The following is a 23,115-nucleotide window of genomic DNA, read 5'->3' as shown; positions in this document are numbered from 1 at the left end:
CTTGATTCGCCTGATGCTTTCTCCCGCTGGATAGAGACAAACCAGGGACTGTAACAGGGGTGTGTCCTCGGACCGTTTCTATTCTGTTTTTATATAAAGGACATTCTTGCGTGTTGGAAAAATGCTAGGACAAACACGCCTAAGCTGGGAAACCTGGCAGTACAATGTTTAGCTTACCCAGATGACGTTATCTGTGACATGACTACAATAGGCTTGCAAAGAGCCTTAAAGCTGGTTGAGGATTTCTTAAGTAAACTTGACCTTTCAATCAACACCTTGAAATCTAAAGTTTTGGTGCTCAATAGGGTGAAGAGTAAATGGAAAAAATGTGCTTGGGTATTGCGAGGTCACGCTTTAGAGGTGGTTATAAATATCTAGGCTTATGCATTTACGGTGGACATGGTAGAAAGGTGCCGGAAGCTGAATTGTAGACAACATATCTGGCAGCGACTAGCCAACTGATCCAATTCGATAGTTTGGAAGGGTCTCACTTTTGCCCATCTTGAAATTGTATAAACAGAAAAGTGTTCAAAAGTCGGTGTATGGCGCGCAAACAGGGGAGACGGGTTTGTTGGGCAAGGTTAGAGGCCAAGTTATGGAGACGGGTGCTGTGTCTACCGGCCTCAGTCCCTAATGCAAGAATTATTTTTGAATTGGGGCAATTGCCATTTCAGACTGTGATTGATTGGGGAAAGCTTCAGTTGTATGCTGGCATAGTCTCTCCACTCCACTCGTTCTTTGTTTATCTGAATGAATTGTGGGTTAAAGGTACTTGTAAGGTATTGAAGAATTGGGCCGTATGGTGTATGGAGACTCTGTCTAAAATCGATGAATCAATGGACGATCCTAACAAAGTAAAGCAAAAACTATTTAGATATGTGTGGATAGAGCTTCGGGTTGTTTTGTTGGAATATTGTTGCTTTAATGATCATTTTACCTGGACACAGAGGAATTATAACATCCCAGCCCCATATCTGAGAAAGCACCCATCTAAGGAATTTAGGACCCCAATGTTGAGGGTAAAGTTAAATCTGTTCCCCACTATGGATGTTTTGGTCAAAAGGAAAAAGGTCCTTCAGGGGGAAAAGCTATGCAGATACTGTGCTATAAATGACGACACTCTAAAACATATGTGTGCATCTTGTCCAGCTCTGCATCTGTTGTGGGCCGGAAAAAACTGTGTTGCGTCCATGCATACATGCGTCCAGGATGATTTATGGATCAGAATCCTCAATACAAATGAAATTTCACTCTCTATCAGGTTACTAGAATGTTTGAAAATCGTTTTGGTATAGCAGAAAGAGTCATTATTCTCCTTTTTCCTACTCATCTTTAGTGTTGCACAGATATTATTAAATGGTTGGAAGCTGTCAATAAACCCTGATGTCAGATTGTTTGTTCCATTCAGTGCTCTTGGTTATTAGTACGTTCACTTGCTGCTCTTTTAGTACTTTTACATTTTTATACTGTTTTAATGATAAGATCCATTAGGATTGCAACTGTTAATGATTTGTTATGATTTTATAGTTTTAAAGTTTAAAATCTAAAGTTTTAAATATGCAAAGATTGTATCTGCAAGTAAATAATTCATTGATTAATTTTGTTTTCTCTAATTTTAAGTGTCTGATAATTGATGTCTGAAAAGTGCCGTTTTGTACTAAACACACAATAAATAAATGAATTCAATTAAAATAGACATTTTCCCGTGATGGGAAGTCATTTCTCTCCAATGCTGATGGCAACATGTGTTTTGATAAAGTGCCACCTTTCCCTGGGACATCCACAAAGACATTTGTCGGAGTTCACAGGAAGCTGGGAGATTCCCAGGAAGCAGGGAGAACTCAGTGGAGCAGGTGGTTGTTTCAGCAGAGGAGGTGATTTTTAGCAAGAAAGCTGGCGGTGGCATTGTGAGTAGAGGTTGAGTAATCCAGAGAAGAGGAGGTGGTAGAGTGGAACAAGTGGTGAGAACAGTAATGTAAGAGGTGAAGGTGTCAGGATGGGTGGTGGTCACAAAAAGAGGAATTTGCAATCAGAGTGGAGGAAATGGTGGTGATAGAAAAACGGGCAAGCCAATGGAATTGCGAGCAGTTGGGTAGGAGGATGGCCACCAGTTAGCCATTTAGTAGACAAAGTTATGTTGAGGCCTGGTTGGCCCAACACAGGCTGAGAAGCAGAGACGTTTTTATGGGAGGGCAAAAGGGGAACTTGCCCAGGGCCCCCACCTTGGAGGGGGCGCCACAGGGCTGCCTGATCTCAAGAAGTAAGATTCCATTATGCACCAGTCTTAAATAGCACACGTCAGGATATTTTATGGAGTACTGCTGAGGCTCTAAACCCATTGCCTTTCTGTTTTGACAAGTACATTCTGCCTTGATCAATTCATCATGTATTGGTTTCTGTGTTCACTGTGATATATATAGTTTGTGTGTTCCTTATTGTACAACTCTGTAGCATTCTTTCCTTCCGTTGGGAATTATGTTGATCATGTGCAGTAGGCAACAGTGAAATGCATATTGATAAATTGAGTGCCACAATGGTTCCGAAGTTAGCTCAGTGCGTGAAGCACCCATTGCAGAGATATGTGTTCATATGTAAAATTAGAATATCACATTCCAGCAAGGCTGTCTGATGTCTGTTCCTATGTCTGTTGTTTATAAACCTGCCTGCGTATGTACTTGGCTTTGCAGAACAACATCTATTATTATTAGCAATGTATCTGCACCAGATAGGGGTTGCTATAAAAAGTAACATATCAACCGTATGGTGAAGGTCTAGAAATTGGTTTGATCAGATGGGGTGTTGTAAAACCTAGGCAATTGCCTCCAACAATGAGCATAAACTGTTAGTCCAAGAGGTGAAAAAGTATCCAAATTTAAGACTATGGCCCGCATTACAACACCGGCGCTAAACCATGACGCTATTAGCACTATGGTTGGTGCCGGTGTTGTAACGGGTCCACCATGGTTCAATGGGGAATTACCACCCCATTCCATGGTTGGCAGGGCGATAATTCCCCATTCAACCATGGCCCTTCCCCATTCCTATTTTCGCCCCATAGGGCTCTATGGGAATGGGGAAGGCGCTAAGTACGGTACCGCAAATTGCAGTAACGTACTTAGCACCAAGGTCCCTTTGCGGGTCCCTACTTTAACGGCTGGTGTAGACCAGCCGTTAAGGTCGGGTCCCGCAAAGGGACCTCGTAATCAGGCGCTAATGGGTTAACGGCGCTGCATCCTTTTACGGCGCCGTTAACCCATTAGCGCCAGGGTCGTAATGAGGCCCTATGGAATGAAAGCGTTCATGCTTGTATCGTGGATTTGCCAGCAGACGATACAGTGATCCTGGTCAAATCATCTAATACCTCGTACATTACTGTGCTGTCTTCTGTGAGGTTTACCTTCTCGCATGCTGGTGGTATTGTTTAGCCCATTACTTGATATTTTCTCTTATATAGGCCATTTGAGTGGAAGGGGTGGTAGACAGTAGAGAGCAGGCCTCAGGCAAGCATATTTTTAGGTCTGCTTGTGTGACACAAAAAACGGTTTGCTTTATGGTAAAAGTGAAAGGTTTTTATGCACGTGCATAAATCAAAATGTCACAAGCCATTGTTTTGGAAGTATTTAAAGCTTTAAATTACAAATGTGTTAAATTACATCGATTGACCTGCTGGTACTTATATACTTTCCTTGATGATGGAGAGAATGAAGTTAGAATCATTCCCCTTTTGCATAACACTATTCTATAATATTTTGTTCGAAAATGGTCATGTTTAGTAATGTCATTTGTGTACTTTCCAAGTCCGTTTTTATAAAATTAGATTGTTTTAGTTCACGGTAAGAACTGGAAAAGAAAGTGTTCAAATGAAGAATTTGCAGAGTTGGCACAAATCCCAGCTTCAACCCCTAACCAATGTTTGGTCCTGGGCATCTCATTTAATCTTGTCTTGCCTAACCTCTCAATATTGCCAGTCCCCTGGCTATAGAGTTGCTTCCACTTAATAGTGAGCATATTTATATTGCACACCAGAGGCATGTGTTCCTTTGATATCTAATGGCAAGACTATTTGAAAACAATATCCGACTTCTAATCTCAGTCTGTCTGGATCAAGACACCTTCCTGGTAGCTTCTAATCTGCGTACTCTATCCATGCTATGGTATGTGTAGCTTTCTCCTTCCTTCCAATTGGTCTCCTCTATCCACGCATGAGCACTTTTGCATTCTTTGAGGCAGCTAATATGGGTTCTCTGTCTATTATGGGTTACATGTACCTTTTACATATAGTCCTGCATTAATACTACAGTCTGCATACCTTCCTGGATGCTACTGATAAAAAGTATCTTGTATGTACCGGAACAGTAACCTCTTCGTACACTGCTAATGTTGGTCTTCTTATGCTACTTGTTTATCATTCTGAGTAGAACAAGAATGAAAGGGTAAGGGGACTTAAAGGGAATAAACATGCTTATTATGCTGCGAGACAGCATATCAACCTATAGGTTGTGAGCGCGACGGGTGGAGGGCAGGGGGGCGCGACCAGTATTCGTGATCCCTTAATTCCTTTGATTTGGTGGAGGGGGGTCCAAAGATGTCCGTGCCCAGGGCCCCAAAAGTGCTTTAGATGGCCCTGCTGAGAAGTTGTGCAGAAGAGCAAGACACTGGCCAAGATGGCAGAGGAGTCAGTGTGGATGGGGCCCCAAGACCTGACAGAGATGGTTTTTATGACCACATTGGTCAGAGATTAAACAATGTAAAACTAGTAAATCATGCTCATTCCCATGACCTTCATATCTTATTTCACTGTTTTATTCAGTGCAGCACAGCCCTTTCTGTCCATCAGGGACTGCTGGGAAAAACGTATTTCTGCATTGAATCCCCTTGAGGAAAATTGAAAACCTATCTTTTGAATTGATGATGTCACAATGAGTGGGACATATTTGCTTTGTAATGTTGGTGCTTCCTCTGTGTTGTCTCATAGCTTTCTCATTAAGTAATTTTGCATTATTTTGATCATGTCGTGGTGCCAAGGAGGAAGAGTAACGTCCATTTCTGAAATGTTTATTTCCAGTCTCCGATTCAAAGGAGTCTGCTGTTGAAGATATCATTTCACTTGTCCGCGGAGGAGACACCGGGTCGAGCGGCGGGCTCACAAACATTTGGAACGCAGACACTTACCGTCACTGGGGAAGGTCGTTAAAATATAATCCCGCTGTTATTGATTTTGAGGTAAGACTCCCCAGTCCTAGAAACTTGAAACTGAAAGCAATGCAGGTGAAGCAGACCAGATCATCTCATATTTTCTTATTATTGAGAGTCTGGCATCTGACAAAATGAAAGATAATGGACCATGGCTTATATATCAATTTTCACCTTTTGGAATTTCATAGCAATAGCAATGGGGGGAATGTGTGACTAAAGCTTAATGCTGCAGTAGCTGTTAGCACATGTTATTGTTGAGAGGACTTTGGGGAAGTTTTATGGCAATAACTTTCAGCACTTTGTTACTCAACTCACTGCTATGTTACAGTTACAGGCAAGTTATTAAACAATTTGAAGAATATACATGTTCGGCATCGTAGTCATGTATTTAATATGCCATCAATTACGTTTTGTTTCCTAGGAAGATGCAATGCAGATTCCGATCAACTCTCATGGTTTAACAGAAATAAACAATGTTGAGAAAGTGGCCCGAAGAAAATAACCATAGTTACAATTGAGCATAGTTTCCTTTAACAAAGCCAGTTCAATGCACTGTGTACATGAGGCCAACGAAAACAAGCACTAGCAAAGGATATATGTTGTGGCACCACTGAAAGGTACAGGAGGAATCAGGGCATTTTGGGCTTCTTTTTGGAGGGAGGTCTCCCTTAGATCTTGACTCACTATTTTTTATATGGCTAAAAGATAAGATGAAAAAAAAGAAACTGTATAAACCCCTCAGGGGCCTTCTCTTCACAGCAGAAGGCCAGAAGTCAATGTTGACGTGCTCTACAACTTATTGTCTTTGCCAATGCCCGTTCAATACACTACGAATTAAACTTCATTACATATTTTTCTTCAATGAATCAGATGATCTGAGATATACTCGACATCACTGTTCACACGCGGGGCATGGGGCAAGCAAGACAAGCCATGAGGTCTCCTGGGAAGCAGAGGAGGATTGCTTTAAAATAGCACCTGTTGATAAATCCTCATTTTGGTTCCATGCTTGTAGTAAAAATGCCATGGGAGGGGGTTCTATTTTACCGTTGATTTTCTAAAAGTTCATGTTGTTTGAAAGGCCTGTGCTAGGACACAGGCGTGTACTGGCCTTTGGGGAACTCTGGAGATTTCCCGGAAGGCCTCAGCACACTGGGCCTCATTTGTTTACAGTAAATGGGTTTGGCTTGGTGAAAGTGTGTCATTTGGGGCCACTTCGAACATGATTCCCAGGACCTCTTTTACCTCTCAGTCCAACCATGCTAGGACACATTTACTAGTTCACCATTTGGCTCCCTTGGTGTGAACATGGTGGCCAAAGTCATCCCCAAACGCAGCCTTATTTTTTAAATGTTAGCTCGTAACCATTATGCTGTGTTTAGGCTCCACAGCACATATGTGTTATTCAGAGAGGGATGCTTTCAGACCTGCTCTCTCTCCCTGTGTGACTCTCACCTCTGTGTCTGGCATAGCCTGATGGAAGCTGGTGCAGGTGGAAGCACCGCGCAGACAGGGTTATTTTCAGACCAATGCTTGCACTGTGGTACCTGCAACGGAAACAGGATAGTTCTCTACATTCCTAGCGACATTTAACTCCATTTAATCACGTTGGTCCCGATTTCAAGAGATCCAGATGAAAGAGCTATCCTTCATCTGGTGAAAAGACAGTGTTGGTGCACACCAATATTTGGTATTTAAGGGAATACTTTATAGTGTCCAAACCTATTTACCTTGCTGTTCCGCAATGTTTCCTTTACAATGTGGACACATTTGGGCTCTAAGCTCAAGACAGCTAAAGCGTGAGTCTTTCTGCTTGAACTGTAGCCATCTGCATCAAGGCGTTTAACTCATCAGCTCATTTTTGGACTTTGCAATCAGATCACTATTAATATAGGGTGGAAGGATAGCTCTTGGGCAACACTTTTGTCATGGAAGCAAGACAACGCAGTGCAGCACAGGTTTGAATCCCGGTCCCTCGCTTTGAAACCACTCCTTGTATAGCACTCCATGTTATAAATTAACAATTATAATTACTTCCCTACCATTCATTCAAAGATATGACTAGTATTAATACTAACGCCACCATTAAAATAGCACTTTTAATAATATAGAGAGTGCAGAGATTTTCGAAAACATGCTTTCACCTGCATGCGACCACTCTGTAACAAAGTATTTTCTCTTATTCCAGAGTTAACAAGTCTTATTGTTTGCTGATTTGTAAGGAATCAAATCGGAGACCTTAGAAAACCTGTCTCACCATTCACGCAACCACTCTGATACAAAGTTTCTTTGCGTGTATCATCACACAGTCACATACCGGGCTTCTGATTGCTTAGAAACTCACTGTATGCTTCAATGTGAATTCCGAAGTGCAGATCTCCGGCCTTCTGGTCTTTGCTTCAGGGCTCCACCTCCTGCCCCTTAGGCACTCCTGGGTCGGCTTTTGACCCCAGGAGAACAAACACCTAGGCCCTCATTCTGACTCAGGCGTTAAGAAGTTTACGGCGCCGTAAACAGCGCCGACCCTTAACGCCTGATTACAAGGTTCCCTTTGCGGGATGGCTTTTAACGGCTGCTTTTTTGCAGCCGTTAAAATCCATGCCGCAAAGGGACCTTGGCGATAATTACGGCACCGTAATTTACGGTGCCGTAATTATCGCCTTTCCCCATTCCCATTATGCCCTAGGGGGCGAAAATGGGAATGGGGAAGGGTAAAATGGGAAATGGGGATTTACCGCCCCACTCACCTTGGAATGGGGCGGTAAATCCGCCAACCACCATGGCGTAAACATAGTTTACGCCATGGTGGTAAGGGTACGACCCAGGCGGTAACTTACCGCCTGGGTCGTAATGAGGGCCCTAGAGCTACAGAAAAAGGGGCAGCCTTCCAGCACGGCTCCCCTTTCACGCCTCTTTTGGTTCCACAGAGTCCCAGCTCCCGGGCCACTATCGGCATTCTCGAAGTATGTTGGTCTGGAAAGGGTGCTGCTATGTTGCTACTGGCACCAATGTTTCCAGACCACCATACTCATAATGAGGGCCTGTCTTGAGGACAGAGCCTCAGGATATTTGGTATTTTGAACTGTGTTCTGGAACTTGGGGAAGGGAACCTAGTATTGGTCAATCCTATATGGATTTGAAGACTTTTGTTAGAACTACTTTATACTTGGAGAAGGGAGCTGCGAGCTGGACCAAGCTCCAAACTTTATGCTGAATACTATATTGTTTGTTGCTGACATCCCTACAAATGATATACGATTAGCTGTGAGGGCAAGTATAGGTTTTGGACACAGACAGATTTCTAAGTTGAATTTGGGCACTTTGACTTTCCTTAGTTTTGGTCTGGTAGGGAACTCCCACCATTGTGTAGGGCAAGATATGCATTTTGCCGTCCTGACATTTAAGTTAATAAAAGTGTTTGTTTTCACTTTGAATCTGTTGTCTGTGTCTTACTCCAAGATGTCCTCATAGATTATGCTGCAGATATACTGGTACTGTGTTGTGGAGAGTTCGGTGGGACATGCACATGGCCTTTAAGGTGGATCGTCGACCGATCGGCAGCCAGTGAAGGAAACAGAGGGCAGGTGTGATGTGTTCTCTAGGGTCTAGGGCTAGGAGGAGTAGCCTTGATGCAGTGTTTTGTACTCATTTGAGTTTTATAGGTTGTGATGTAGGGGCCTCCAGGTATAGGACTTTGGCATAGTCTAAGACTGAAAGGATGATAGCAGAGACTGTGTGTGTGAAGGTCAGGTAGGTAGAGATGCTGTGGAGAATGGGCATGTGTAGGTAGAAGATTTATGTCACAGAATTTATTTGAGGGGTTTGGCAGTCATCCTGTGTTCGATTTCTGAAAAGCATGATGTGATTCGGGGGAGGATAATTGGGATTTTTAAGACACTTTGGGTTTCTTCTGCATAGTAATAGAAAGAGAGACCTTGGGATCAAATGCGTGCAGGAAGGGGGCTTAGGTAGAGGTTCAAGAGGAGTGGGGAGAGCAGCACCCCATGGCACTCTGTGGACAACTGGGTGGGGAGTCGAAAAAGGCGGCAGGTGTATTATTTGGGATCTGTTGGAGAGGAAGGAGAATATCCATTTCAAAGCTGAGTCCCTGTTGCCGAGAGAGAGGAGTCTGTCCATTCGGGTGGGGTGGTCAATGGTTCTTAAGGGTGCCGAGAGTTTGAGTAGACTAGTATGGCATAACCTTCCAATTCTGAGTGTCTTTTAAGATCATCCAAGGTGGCTACTTTTCATGATTCAGTTTCTTATAAGGGTCTGAAACCAGATGGGGTAGGGAAGAGGATCTGATTGGATTCTGTGAAATGGCATAGTTGTGAGCAGGCTGTTTGGTCAATTAGTTTAGCTACAAGTCGGTTGTTTGATATGGGTCTGTAATTGGTTGAGACAAGGAGGTCGAGTGAGGGCTTTTTGAGCATGGGCTTTATGTGGGAGGTCTTGAATTTTGCAGGGAAGGTGCTGGAAATGAGAGATGTGTTGACGAGGTGTTGACGATATTTCTTGCGGTATCGCTGGCTCAGGTTGAAGTTAGGATTTCTTTTAGTAGAGTAGGCAGGCAGGGTTCCCAGGGGACACTGAGGGGTGGCTTTAGTCACTTGTTGGAAGGAGGTTCTAATGTCTGGTCGAGGTCGCAGGGAGGTAGGGGTGAGCGATTCTATTTTAGTAACAATGGTGATATTTCTTTCTAGGGCTAAGTTGTTGAAGTGGTCTGAGAGGGAGTCTCAGAGTGTTTGTGTATTGATGGGGAAGGAGGCAGTGCATAATGGGGCACTGAATTCAGAAATAGGCTTGTGGAGTTCTCTTGAAGGCCTTCTGTGAGAGCCTCCACTTACACATTTTTTAATTAACTGAAGGCTTGCTTATTGGGTTTCCAATGGATTTGCTTGACTGGTGTGGTGTCATTAATGTAAAGGGGATTACCAGATTGTCTGACCAGTTGAGGGGAATTGGAAAGCTCTGATGCAGGGTGGGCATGGTGGTGGTGATGAGATTAAGAATATTACCTTTACTGTGAGTTAAACAAATTGTTCGGTCAGAAATATTATTGTCCCTATGGTTCGGCCATGTGCTTTTAACCATAATTCGATTGATCGTACAAACATTTCCTATGCACCTTACCCGAGTTTTCGTCTCTTGAACACAAGCAAAATCAGGCAGCAGGGCGCGGCCATTTTGTGATAATCTTATCACTTGCTGCATCGCCCTGGGTGACCTGCGTTTGCGGCACTAAATCATATCCCCTGCCCCTGAGCCTGGCATCACCAAATCATTTATATTCTCTGCCTCTCTCTGTGACATTGCTGGGCAGCGTAGCCAAACGCACCCTGTCGTCACCTACGCGACTAGACGCGGAACCCGGAAAACAACACACATCGTCTCACAGCACAGCGCGTCACAATTAGTAATATGAAACTGTACTTTAAAAGGAAAAAGCAAGACTGTACAATTGGTAAAGTACATTTATTTCACACTAATTCATTCAATAACATTCAGCGTCTGACATGAACTTAGAAATTGGAATTTTTTTTCTTTGCTCTCGTTCCATAAATCCATAAATGTTTATCGTGAGTCACGCGCTGTTTCCTTTTGTCTAAATGAAGCACTTCGGTCGCTCGGTGAATTCCAAGGCTGGTGCATCAACTTGGCACTAGACCACCGTAAACGTTGTTATGTTGCTCCTAATCGTCGGTACCGCGTATGGACAGATTGGAACTTCTCTATCGTCCCAAAATACAGTTAAGTAGATCCAGTGATTGACATGTAGCTGCAGCTGGCGGTTCAAGAAGCCATCGGTCGGGGTCTGGAATAGATGACAATCGCAGAACAGCACAATGTACCTGTTTGCAAAAGATAAAAATCGAAATGTGTCTCAGTAGCCGATCTTTATTACAATTAATCATTTTCTTTATTAGCGCAGAGGTGACACAATGTGAACCGAGAGAATACAATGTGGAATATCAAAGTACTCTGCAATTTGCTTCCGAGGCTAGTGCGATCGAGAATGTTGAGCTCTAAACGTAATGCGTAAACTGGGGCAAGAATTCGAGGTGCAAAAACAATGTAATGATTTATTAGCATAGAGTCAGAGAGAAACGAGTGGTGGTCTGCATGTGTCTCGATGCTGGCCTGCCCATGTGCCCGGTAGATAGCCCAGCACACAAAGGTTGTACTGGCACTTCATTGCAATATGCCACACAGAACGAACAAGTACAATGTGACCGAGCAATAACTGTCAGCTATTCGTATTTCGACTAGTTCTGGTATGAAATCATCTAAAGAGAAACTTACATTATATTTGGCATTTCCATTCTCCTGGCGCTTTGCAGAACGTAATGCAGACTCCTCCGTTCGTGTCAATGATTTCTCATAAACTGAATTTATATGTAACTAGGTGCAGTTTCGGAATGGGCAATCTTATCACATCATACATTATTACACCCCCCCTTCAATTCAATCCCTTTCGGAATGGTCCCTGCCTCTCAAGGTAAAAAAACAACACAACCTTATACTGTGCGCTGGACGCGTGGGCCTCCCATCTCCCAAGCAAAAATTCAAAGCTGGTGATCTTCAATCAAAATGAACATACATTCTTACCTCACAACATCCCGTGTCAACTCATCCATGATAACATGAATTTTGAAGCACGGGCACAGGGAATTTTGTGGCTGTCACTGCTCGTTTTTTGTGGCGCTGCTGAGCTGTAGGGGAAAAATTGACAATGACAGAATGCCCCCTATTCCGAAATTATAGTCGATGTAACTCATAAAATGAGTCAAAATGTGTCTAGTGATAGGCCCACCTTTGCTTATCTCATGGCCTCCTACCCCATGGTATGTTTTCACAGTCAGTACTTATTGCGTACCTAGAATGGTCAAATGTTTTGTGGCCTAGGTCTAATCCCTTTTGTAGGACGAGCCTGCAAGTGAACTGCCAAAACCCAAATATTCTTAAACACTGTTACCCATTGGTCATTAACACGAAAAATTAAGGTTCCACAGTATCTCGACTAAACTGTGAAATGTGAAAGCAATCTTAATAGTTGAATTATATTTTTAAGAAAAGCACTGAGGGCATAGATTTTAAAAATAGAAATTGCATACTTTATTTGTACAGTTTAAAGAAAATTTTTGGGAAAAACTAAAACCAGACGGTAATCATTTAAACCGTGATTTGAACGATTTAACAAGCTCTGCTTTGGGTGGACATGGCATGCTGGCAATGTTTTGTGGTGTGGCAATGTATGTGTGCTCTGAACAGATTTGTGCGCAATTCCATGAGTATGCATCTCAACGACATTTAAGATCTTTCACAAAATGGAATTCCATTTTCTCATATACTGGTTTGGCAACCCCTTTTTTGCTTCTTTTCGTAAAGGCCATAGTGTAGCGAAGCATCCCTTAATTTCCTGCAGTCCTAGATTGTTCCCGGCCTACATTCTCGTTATGCACCAATACCGCAAGTAAAGTCCAACATTTCATCCCTTGGATGCCAAAATGCAATCTCTTTGGTCTGTACTTTAGGCACATATTGTGGCACACTCCAAATCTCCTGTGTGACAGAATTCTGTGAGTCCGTTAAGATCTCATGATAGAGTTTTAACAAACACAATCTTCTCAAGGGCTTTGTTTGGAGGTGAAGATTGGATCAACCACTTCTTCTTCCGTGCCTGCTCTGGGGACAAAGGGGCATGTTCACATTGGTTGAAATGTTGGTTTTCTGTCCAGTGGTGAATGTTGGAACAGTGGTGCATTAGTGACCGCCATTTTTCCAGTAGAATTTCCACAGACCCATCACATGTTTTTGAGCTCAACCAAAGATGGTTGCTGAATGACTGGGACCATTGCGTAATACCTTCCAAACCTTTTTTTTTCCCTGCAGCCCGAGATTTTTTTATTGATTGATTTAGCAACATGCCATACATCAAATTGATGTTTAATATTTGGATACTGCTCTCTCATTGTCTTGGCTATTCAAACGTGTCTGTCCATGGCTATGAGGTCGATTTGCATTCCCCTCGATTGTAGATCTTCCAGTGATTTTATAAAACCAAGTTTCTCCATGGCCACCGAAGATTTACAATGGGACACCTGCACGACCACCGAACTCACAATTGTCTTGCTTTCCATGTCCTGAAGATGGTTGTGCAGTACTTAGCAGAAAGTCCGGGGCTGTCACACTATCCATCGCCGGCTAGCCTGAGCCGTTTGTCGGGCTATACCTAGTCATATGCTGTATCAACTGTTAGCTACTGTATTGCCCTACTGATGCACATACATTTAGTCATTTGAAAGTGCACTACCACTGCAAGCTGCATCCAGCCTCCCATCACACTGTGTTTCCTAGGTGATTTAGCCTGCCATTATATTGTGTTTTGTAGCTGCTTTAGCCTGATATCACACCGTGCCTTGATAGTTGCATCTAGCCTGCCACTATATTGGGTTTTGTAGCTGCTTTAGCCTGTTATCACACTGTGCCTTGATAGTTGCATCTAGCCTGTCACTATATTGTGTTTGTAGCTGCTTTAGCCTGTTATCACACCGTGCCTTGATAGTTGCATCTAGCCTGCCACTATATTGTGCTTTTTAGCTGCTTTAGCCTGTCAACCGTGTCACCCCTGTGCCCCTGTGTTCTCAGCCTACCCAGCTATATGCTATAGTATAAGTTATAATACCCTATACGTCAGCAGTATGCATATTAGCACGACCCTATCAACATACGCCCCACTGCTGCTCCTACAGCTAATACTGGTAACTATGGACCAATCTAAATATGAACCCTGCCCTACTATCCATAGAAATGCTAGGCTTCGTGCTAGACTTTCCACCCTCTACGAACCGCGGGCACCTAGCAATGTCTACTCGAACGGTCGCACCATTCCCAAAAACCAGAGTAGGAACTTAACGCATCCCAAACCACAACTACCTGCTAGCACCATAACCAAAGAAGCTACCCTAGCTACCTCTGACATCAACTGTCTTGCTAAAACAACGTCCATAACAGGAGCACTGATCAATGCTAGATCAGTCGTGGCCCATGCCACTGAAATAGCCGAACTTCTTACACTAGATAACCTCGACCTCCTAGCAGTCACAAAAACCTGGCTACATGACACAGCAGGTCCAACCCTCTCCCTAGCTATACCAAAGGAGTATCAACTACTAAGACTAGACTGCCAGAACACCAGAGGCGGCGGCTTAGCCAGCATCTCCAAATCCAACCTGAATGTAAGATTAACACCACCACCCACCCTAAAATCCTGTGAACTCCTGACCGCTAAATTACCAGTATCCCCATGCCAAACCCTAACTATCTATCTCATTTATAGGCCACTAGGGCCCCTACGCCTATTCGAAGAGGAATTATCCAGCCTCTTAGCGAGCAACACAAAAAGGTCATCCCAGACAATGATCCTTGGTGATCTTAACCTAGGTCTTAATGACCCAGATGACAAACAAGCGCAAGCTATTGCCACCATGCTTGAGGGACACGGACTCACTCAAAAAGTTCTCACCCCCACCCACGACAAAGGGAAAATATTACACTGGGTAGCCACCTCCAACTGCCCTACTACCATCACCAAAATTACACCCCAGCCGTGGACTGACCACTTCCTCATTAACTTCTACCTAACATTCAACAAGATGCTCAGGATTGAAAAAATAATGGCACCATCGGTGTCCACTAGATCCAGAAAAAATATCACACCTGACAATATCTTACCACTACTCCTACCAACCATCAATGCCCTGCCAACAGATTCTGACCCAGATACCATGGTCAAGATATACAACAACACCATGGCCATAGCCATGGACACCATCGCCCCTCTGAAGAATTGTAAAAGTAATCAACAATCCCACCTCAATATTTGGTTCACCCCCCATCTAAAAGAACTGAGATTGGAAAAAAGGAAGCTTGAAACTGTATGGCGACACACCCCCACAGCTAAAAACAAACTTAAACTCAAACAATGCACTACCAACTACAAGAAAACAATCATTCAAGCTAAAAAAGACATCTATAATGACAGAATCTCTAACGCGTGCTCCAATACAAAGGAATTATTTGCAATCCTGCGAGAACTTGAATCTCCTATACCACCACCTGACAACGTACCCAAAGACAAGCAATGGTGTACCAATATCTAAAACGCCCCCGCAAATAAAGTGAAAACACTACAATCCAGAATTACCCTAAAAAAAGCCTCACTCCCTATCAGCGAAACTCCCAGTACGCCCACACCCACGACTGCTCCCAATCTTAGCTTAACACCTTTCAAATTCACTAAAGTCTCTACTCATGAAACTGAAAAAACCATTGCCTCACTAAAACCCTCAAACTGCAAAGATGATCACTGCCCGGCCCAGATAATTAAGAATGCCGCCAGAGACCTAGCCCCATTCGTCACCAAACTTATCAACGACTCCTTCTCAACTAGCACAGTCCCAAGTAGTTTAAAAGAGTCTGGGTTCTCCCCCTGCTAAAAAACAAACCCTGAACCCCTCTGTTCCCACTAACTATAGGCCCATCACCACGTTCCCCTTCCTCCTGAAGATAATCGACAGAGTGGCCAAATTCAAAAATACCTGGAGACTAACCAACTCCTTGGCACTCGTCAATCTGGCTTCAGACCTCAGCACGGCACTGAGACCGCACTTACAGATCTCAAAGCCCAAATTGACGAACTTAACGACAAAGGAAACACAGCTATGCTACTCCTCCTTGACCTGTCGGCGGCCTTTGACCTAGTGGACCACGCAGTACTTTGCAAACACCTACCGTCAGCCACCCACTTCTCAAGTGAAGCTATAGCCTGGGTTCAATCCTTTTTCGACAATAGAAGTATGCAAGTCTTCTCCACCTTAGGCTCTGCAGACCCTATCCAGACATCATGTGGAGTCCCACAGAGCTCCTGTGTTTCGCCAACGATGTACAATATCTTTACTAAACCTCTATTCGACAAATTGGACGGACTGGGTGTCACCTACACAAATTATGCAGACGACACCCAGATCCTCATCCCCCTTTCGGGCAATTTTGCTACGGATACAGCTTTAGTAAATAAAATGTACACCCTCATTCAGGCATGGATGGCAACCCATGGCCTCTGCCTGAATGACGAAAAAACAGAGATCCTCATTCTAGGCTCACCTAACAACTTAAAAAAACTCGATTCCAACTACAGTTCCTTCAATATCGACAGCAATATAATCCCCGTCACCAAAGAGGTGAAGACCCTTGGTTTCTACTTGGACTCCACCTTGTCCTTAAAGAAACAAGTGAACTCCCTGGTCTCATGCACTGCCTACACTGGCAAACTCATTAAAGCATGCAGACCTTTCCTCTCACCAGCTAGCTGCATTATCCTAGCCAATGCACTGATCCTCTCAAAACTGGATTACTGCAACGCACTTTATGCAGGCACTAACAAATGCATCATCAATAAACTCCAAACCCTGCAAAACAACGCGCTCAGAACGGCCTTGAACCTCCCAGTCAGAGAGCACATTTCAAATGCGTGCAGAAACTACAATTGGCTAAAAATCAGCACTAGGATCACCTTCAAAATTGTCACACTAACATTGAAATGGCTGAACAATGCTGCCCCCCAATACCTCAGGGACAGAATAATAAGAAAAACCTCTTCACGACCAACCAGAACAGCCAACTCTTTCTGCCTCCAAACCCCAAGATTCCGACTATAAAAAACAGGAGGCAATAGCTTCCCAGTGCAAGCAGCTCAGTACTGGAATGCCCTACCAGTTGAACTAAGACGGGATCAGTCCTACAACAGCTTCAGGCACCATACCAGCACCTGGCTCCGTCGCAAAGACCTTTGAAACTTGAGACCTTGTGTATTGTGTACTGATACCATATGCACCTCTCCACTCTATCATGTAAAACATACATAATGCATCTCCTGTTTATAATATGTACCTATATGTAAAGTAAAGATTGTATATAATGTAATTACTGTATATAACATATAATACCAACATGTGATAACACTGTAACCTGTAACATGTAACCAGGTTCTAAGTATTCTTGTTACTCTGTGCGCCCAGCTACCCAAGGGTTATCTGGCGCCCTATAAATAAACACACAACAACAACTTTGAATAGCCAATTGTTCAATTCTACAAGCATCACTAATGGCAGGGAATAGATAATCATGTTGGTATTTGTAGTATTGTGTTTTAGAAATGAAATGGAGTCCCACAAACTGAAAATAACTGGATAACTTCATGAAACAAGAGCCACTGAAAAGTAAAGCTGCTGCACACAGTAGCTTGCCAGCTGGCAGTTTCCTAAGCATTGGTTGAACGGACCATGACTATGTGACTTTTCACAGGTGGTATGTATTCTGAGGTTACTGCCTTGTGTTAGATGAGTCACGCTCACCAATGGCTTTCCACATACTTTCCCTCCCACTGAATGCACACATTTCAGCATCTGTATAATCTCCATCAAGCTGCTGTCGAATACTATGTATTTGGCCTCTTTTATTATACTGTCATCTGGCAACACTGTGGTTTCAGACTGAACCGTTGTGGACATATCAGCCAAACCGGACATACTATAGTCAATATCTTTGTCTGTTTCATCAGTCAATAGTGTTGATGCTTCAGTTTCTGTCATTTCAACATCTGTTACTTGACGATGGATAGAAGAAAACATCAATGTGGAGTGTTTCTTGGGGGGCATTCTTTTGGCGGGTGTCGATTGTGTCAAGTGCTCATCTAGTAATGTTAAACTATCATCTATAAATTCAATTTCATCTTCCTCTGGCGGAACAGGCGCATTGTAGCAATGGCCCAAAAACACTTTGCTGGAATCGCCGGTCATATTAGATTCATTTTCTGGCCATTGGACATAGGCATTTTGAGTGTGAACATGACGCACCTCAATGAATAGTTCTTCCAATGGTGAAATCAGTTTGGCAAGCAGCATCTGTCATTTGTATCGTGTCTGTGTCTGCATAGTCTGTACTCCATCGGGCAACTACAGGACAGATGGGAAAAGGGATGTTCAGTGTAAATCCAACATACAGTGTTGTACAATTTACATTACAAAAAGCATATAATGAAGGCCTTAGCACAAAACTATTGCCAACAATATAAAGTGTTTATAACTAACCTTATTTTTATTTCTTTTCTTTGAAACCTTCTTTACTCTGACATCAGCAAACTGGCGCACCGACTCAGATCCATGTTCCCCCGGTTCAATATTCGGATCTAGTATACATCCCTATAAAAAATAGTATCCATTTAAAATAAGTCATTGGCATTACATATCTAATTAGACCGACTTTCTTTCATTAGATGGTACTGTCAGTACGCATACCTCTAGCTCTGGATCAACTGTAAGGTCTGGTTCTGGAACAACTACAAGGGATAATGTAACTGTAGAGGATGCTGCAGCATCTCCCTGAAACACAGTGCTTGCATTAGTAAGGTCGAAAAGATTGGATACTGGACACACAATTTGGAAAGACGACAACGGTACATATCAATAATAAAGTAGGAATTAAACATTGTGTAAAACAATTACACGATATGAAAATATGATCAGATTATCTCATGCTATTGAAATGTGAAGACCCATACCTCTGGCACCGGATCTACTACGAGGGATGTTCTAATTGTAGTGGACGCTTCAGCATCTCCCTGAAACCCAGTACTTGCATTAGTAAGGACAAAATGATTGGAAACGGGACACACAATTTGGAAAGACGACAAAGGTACATTTCAACAGTAAAGTAGTAATGAAACATTGTGTAAAGCAATGATACGTTGTGAAAATATGATCACATTATCTAGAATTCTGTGCATAAAAACAGTCTGGAACAGAATAGCTAGGTAAGATTACCTGATACGCACTCGAAGTGTGTGACTCCCGGCAAGACATGGTTGTTGAATCTTGTTCCTTCATATTCAGTGGATAGTCATGCAGTGGTAAAGGGAAAGTATTATTCCATTTAGAAATTCCAACATTACAAAATGGCATGTAAGGAGACTGAATATGAGAAAAGTACACTTATTGAAATGCATAATATAGCATAGTTATCCGTCCCCATAAATCATTTTTCTATGTGAGTTCTACAAAACAAGGACTGATGTTTAGCAAAATAGTCATTATTTCAACAGCTATTCAATTACATATATACAGAAAGTACTATAATTGACATTTACACCAAAAATACAGGCGTAAAGCTAAATCCAGAAGTGTGACTCACCTGTGGCGGCATTTTCACGAATAAAGTCGGAATAGCGTTTGGGAGCAATTTCTGAGTTCTCAGTTGATTCCTCTTTGTGTACAAGGATGTGTTGTACATATCGGGGTCGAAGTGCAGGCTGCAGATGCGGTATCGATGACCCTTCTTGTCCTTCAAGACTTGTTTGACTCTACTTTCAAGCTCTTCCGATGGACATCTGCAACGTCTGACCCATTCTCTTATGCGATCAACAGTCCCAGGGAATACATGCATTGTAATGCCTTTGGATTTGTCATGGGTCTTCGAAGGGCAACCGAAAATAGAACATGCAGTCATTGTTGTAAATTCTGCAAAATAAAGGTAAACATTATTAGAAAATTATTTTGCATAAACATGTGAGAAAGAATGAATTGGATCATACATTGTTCATTGCACGCTTTCTTTTGGGCACCACAGCAAAACCAGAGCAGCATGTGCGGCTGTATTATGTGATAAATTGCAGAAGCGATTCATTGATGTGTTAAAAATCAGAACATGCTACTTGTCCCTTGAATGTACTATCGTGCATGAAAAGGAAACATGCTTATATTATAGACACGGTCCACGAAGGATGCAATATGATGCCAATGGACACTGATAAAAATTGATATATCGATAACTTAACAAAAGAAACTCAAGTCAACAGCAATGCACTATGGAGTTTGATACTTCGGAATAGATATACATTTACAAATGGAGATATGATTAGGATACATGCCCTTACCTTGACCAACAAACAGTTGGATTCAGCAAGCAAAGTAATTAGTGGCAGGAGAACAGGGATATGTTCACAGGTAGCACACTGACGAGTTCACTCGAAGCGGTCACAGAGTAGCACGTTCATGAGTTAACTTGCAGTGATAAATATGTTCTCATGGTAAATATCCAGTGGTTTATAAAGAATAACAAAAAGGGTGTGTTTGTGAATGAATGACGTGTATATGTTGTGGTATTATGTGGATTGCAGGGGCATGGTCTGCTTCAGGGGAGGCCTGCCTGGAGACACGGGGTCTGGGGAGGCCATGTGCACAATGACTCCTGGGCGTAGGATACCATTTGAAGTGTACATGTTGTTTGGCACCTTGGCCGTTCGCGCCCCTGACAGCACCCCATGGCAGCGCACATCCACTGGTGTGAACTGCCTTTGATAGAGGGGAGTGGGATGGATGGGCCGGGAAGCATGCAGACAAGGCACCGGAACACTGCTGAATGGAGACACACTTTTGTGGATTGCAGCAGCACGGTCTGCTTCAGGGGAGGCCTGCCTGGAGACACGGGGTCTGGCGAGGCCATGTGAACAGTAGCCCCTGGGCATATGATACCTTTTGAAGTGTACATGTTGTTTGGCACCTTGGCCGTTCACGCCCCCGACAGCACCCCATGGCAGCGCACATCCACTGGTGCGAACTGCCTTTGATAGTGGGGGGGCGGGATGGATGGGCCGGGAAGCGTGCAGACAAGGCACCGGAACACTGCTGAATGGAGACACACTTGATTCACTTAAAAACTGGAACAACCATTGATGAAAAATATGTTGTGTTTTATTTGGTTTCTTATTTTGATGGCACAAAAATACTAGACATTGTAAAGGTCTGGTTGCAGCTCCGCGAGGAAAAATCCCCTGTACTGACTGCTGTCACTGGGGAAAATTTGTCTAATGGCGCCAACGACACAGGCGGGTATTACTCGTTGAACGCTGTGTCCAAGCCTCCCATGAAGCCACCATGTGTACGAACGATAGGCCACCAGCCGGTACCACCTATGAAAGAGAAAGATACGATCTGTTTTTAAATTACCAATATAATTGTATTAAACCTTAGTTGTCAATGACAATTCTTGTATGCAATGGAATTTTTGCCAGGACAAATGCTAACTAGACACTGCACAATATTGAACGACTTTTATGCGACTATTACTAGAGAATTACAAGACTAAACGGATATGACAATGATATCTTGAAGTTACAAGAAAATATAAGGGACAACCGTGAAATAGTAGTGGCCTAATTGACATCACAACCAGACTATACTTACTTGTTACTTGGATTACGGGGGCAAACTGTTGCGTGAAGTTCGTGCATAAGCACCATAAAAATCCTCAACACAGACTGTGTGAGACAGACTGCCGTGAAGTATGGCAGCTCGGTAATGCATTGCGACTGTGGATCACCTTGCGATATGTAAGACAAGCATCCAGAGTTTTCTCGGCATCTGCAGTTCTCCACCTCGGTTGGCATTAGTGCGCACAGAGTGCAGGTACACCAGGTAGAAACACCGTCCATGCGACTTGGCCCAGGCTCTTCATCTGTTGAAACGTCTGCCCAACTGTTGTCCAAATCCCCATCGTTTACAGAGTTTGCTCTTTCCAGTAATTCCTCCTTGGAATACTCAGGCTCGTACAGGTAGGGCATTATTGTTGCCATTGTGTGGTAAAGAAACAAAAATAATTTATAGCGGTCCTACTGGTATCTGTTCACACGGGCTACATACAACGAAGGTAGCTGACCAGAGTACAGAAACGAGTCACAGAATACTCAAAGAAATACAGTGAGAGGAATGGAAAAGAAAATCTCTTGTTGTGTGTTGTGAAACGCTCTGTTTATACTTATCGGGGAAAGAGGCTTCCTGCCGTTTCCATGGTGACACGTCATTAGCTGAAGCGCAGAGAATGTTTACACGAGACATTCTTTGGCGTTGTGAAATGGGCGGTACGCGTCTAGTGATATCAGGCTCAGGCTCAGGGGCAGGGGATATGATTTAGTGCCGCAAACGCAGGTCACCCAGGGCGATACGGCAAGTGATAAAATTATCACAAAATGGCCGCACCCTGCTGCTAGATTTTGCTTGTGTTCAAGAGACAAAAACTCAGGTAAGGTGCATAGGAAATGTTTGTATGATCGATCGAATTATGGTTAAAAGCACATGGCCGACCCATAGGGACAATAAATTTTTTTGACCGAACCATTCCTTTAAGTGTTTTGGTGCTTCGTGAAGTTCAGAGTGTTGATTAGGCAGTAGCGATCTTTCTTCATTGACCAGTTTGCTGGGTTTCCAGGGATGTTTAACTCGCCGGGGAAGATATTGTGGGCATGCTTGAGAGATATGGTGATCAAGTCTGTGAATCCTTTGATGAATGAGATTTGGACACAAATTGGAATTGCTCACTGTTTGCCCCAAAGGTGAGATGCATTAACGAGGCAGATCACAAGAGGATACAACATTTATGTTTCAATGTTGCTGATTATTTGCCTGGTATAATGATCTAGCCCCTGCCAGAGCATTCATTTTCTTTGGGCTAGCACTTGGAGGGATAATCCACCTTAAAGGCAATGTGCATCAGTGGCCAAATTCTCCAAAACACAGGACCAGATCCTTCAAAATTCTTCCTAAACCTAAAGACTGCTATGGATCTTTCAAAGTTGCTTTAATATTAGCCTTTACATATAGTCTCAAAAGCCATACTTAGGTCAAAAGCATCCTTCAGCCACCAAATTGTGGAAGGATTGTGTTGGCACAAGTGTCACAATTTCTTCTATACAACAGCTAAGGGAGTCACAATCCAATTTGTTTTGTGAAGTGACAACTGGGATAGCCCCTCTGATGGCCACCATTATTTGTCATCTGTACCCTCCAAATGTTGGGTGGCCCATCA

General features: G+C 43.1%; 1 protein-coding gene across 1 annotated transcript in view; it reads left to right on the top strand.

Annotated features, from left to right (window-relative positions):
* The window catches only part of C8A (complement C8 alpha chain), a 289,241-nt gene that overhangs the window by 217,147 nt on the left and 48,979 nt on the right, over nucleotides 1-23,115 (top strand). Inside the window, exon 9 of the mRNA XM_069642106.1 lies at nucleotides 5,066-5,223. Coding sequence (XP_069498207.1) covers nucleotides 5,066-5,223 — 158 coding nt within the window. The remainder of the gene's footprint in view (nucleotides 1-5,065; nucleotides 5,224-23,115) is intronic.

This window comes from Ambystoma mexicanum, chromosome 1q (genome assembly GCF_040938575.1).
Source record: "Ambystoma mexicanum isolate Mex_15411 chromosome 1q, UKY_AmexF1_1, whole genome shotgun sequence".
Classification (NCBI taxonomy): Eukaryota; Metazoa; Chordata; class Amphibia; order Caudata; family Ambystomatidae; genus Ambystoma; species Ambystoma mexicanum.
Note: the sequence above shows the minus strand (reverse complement) of the source record. Positions and strands in the feature narration are given on the sequence as shown.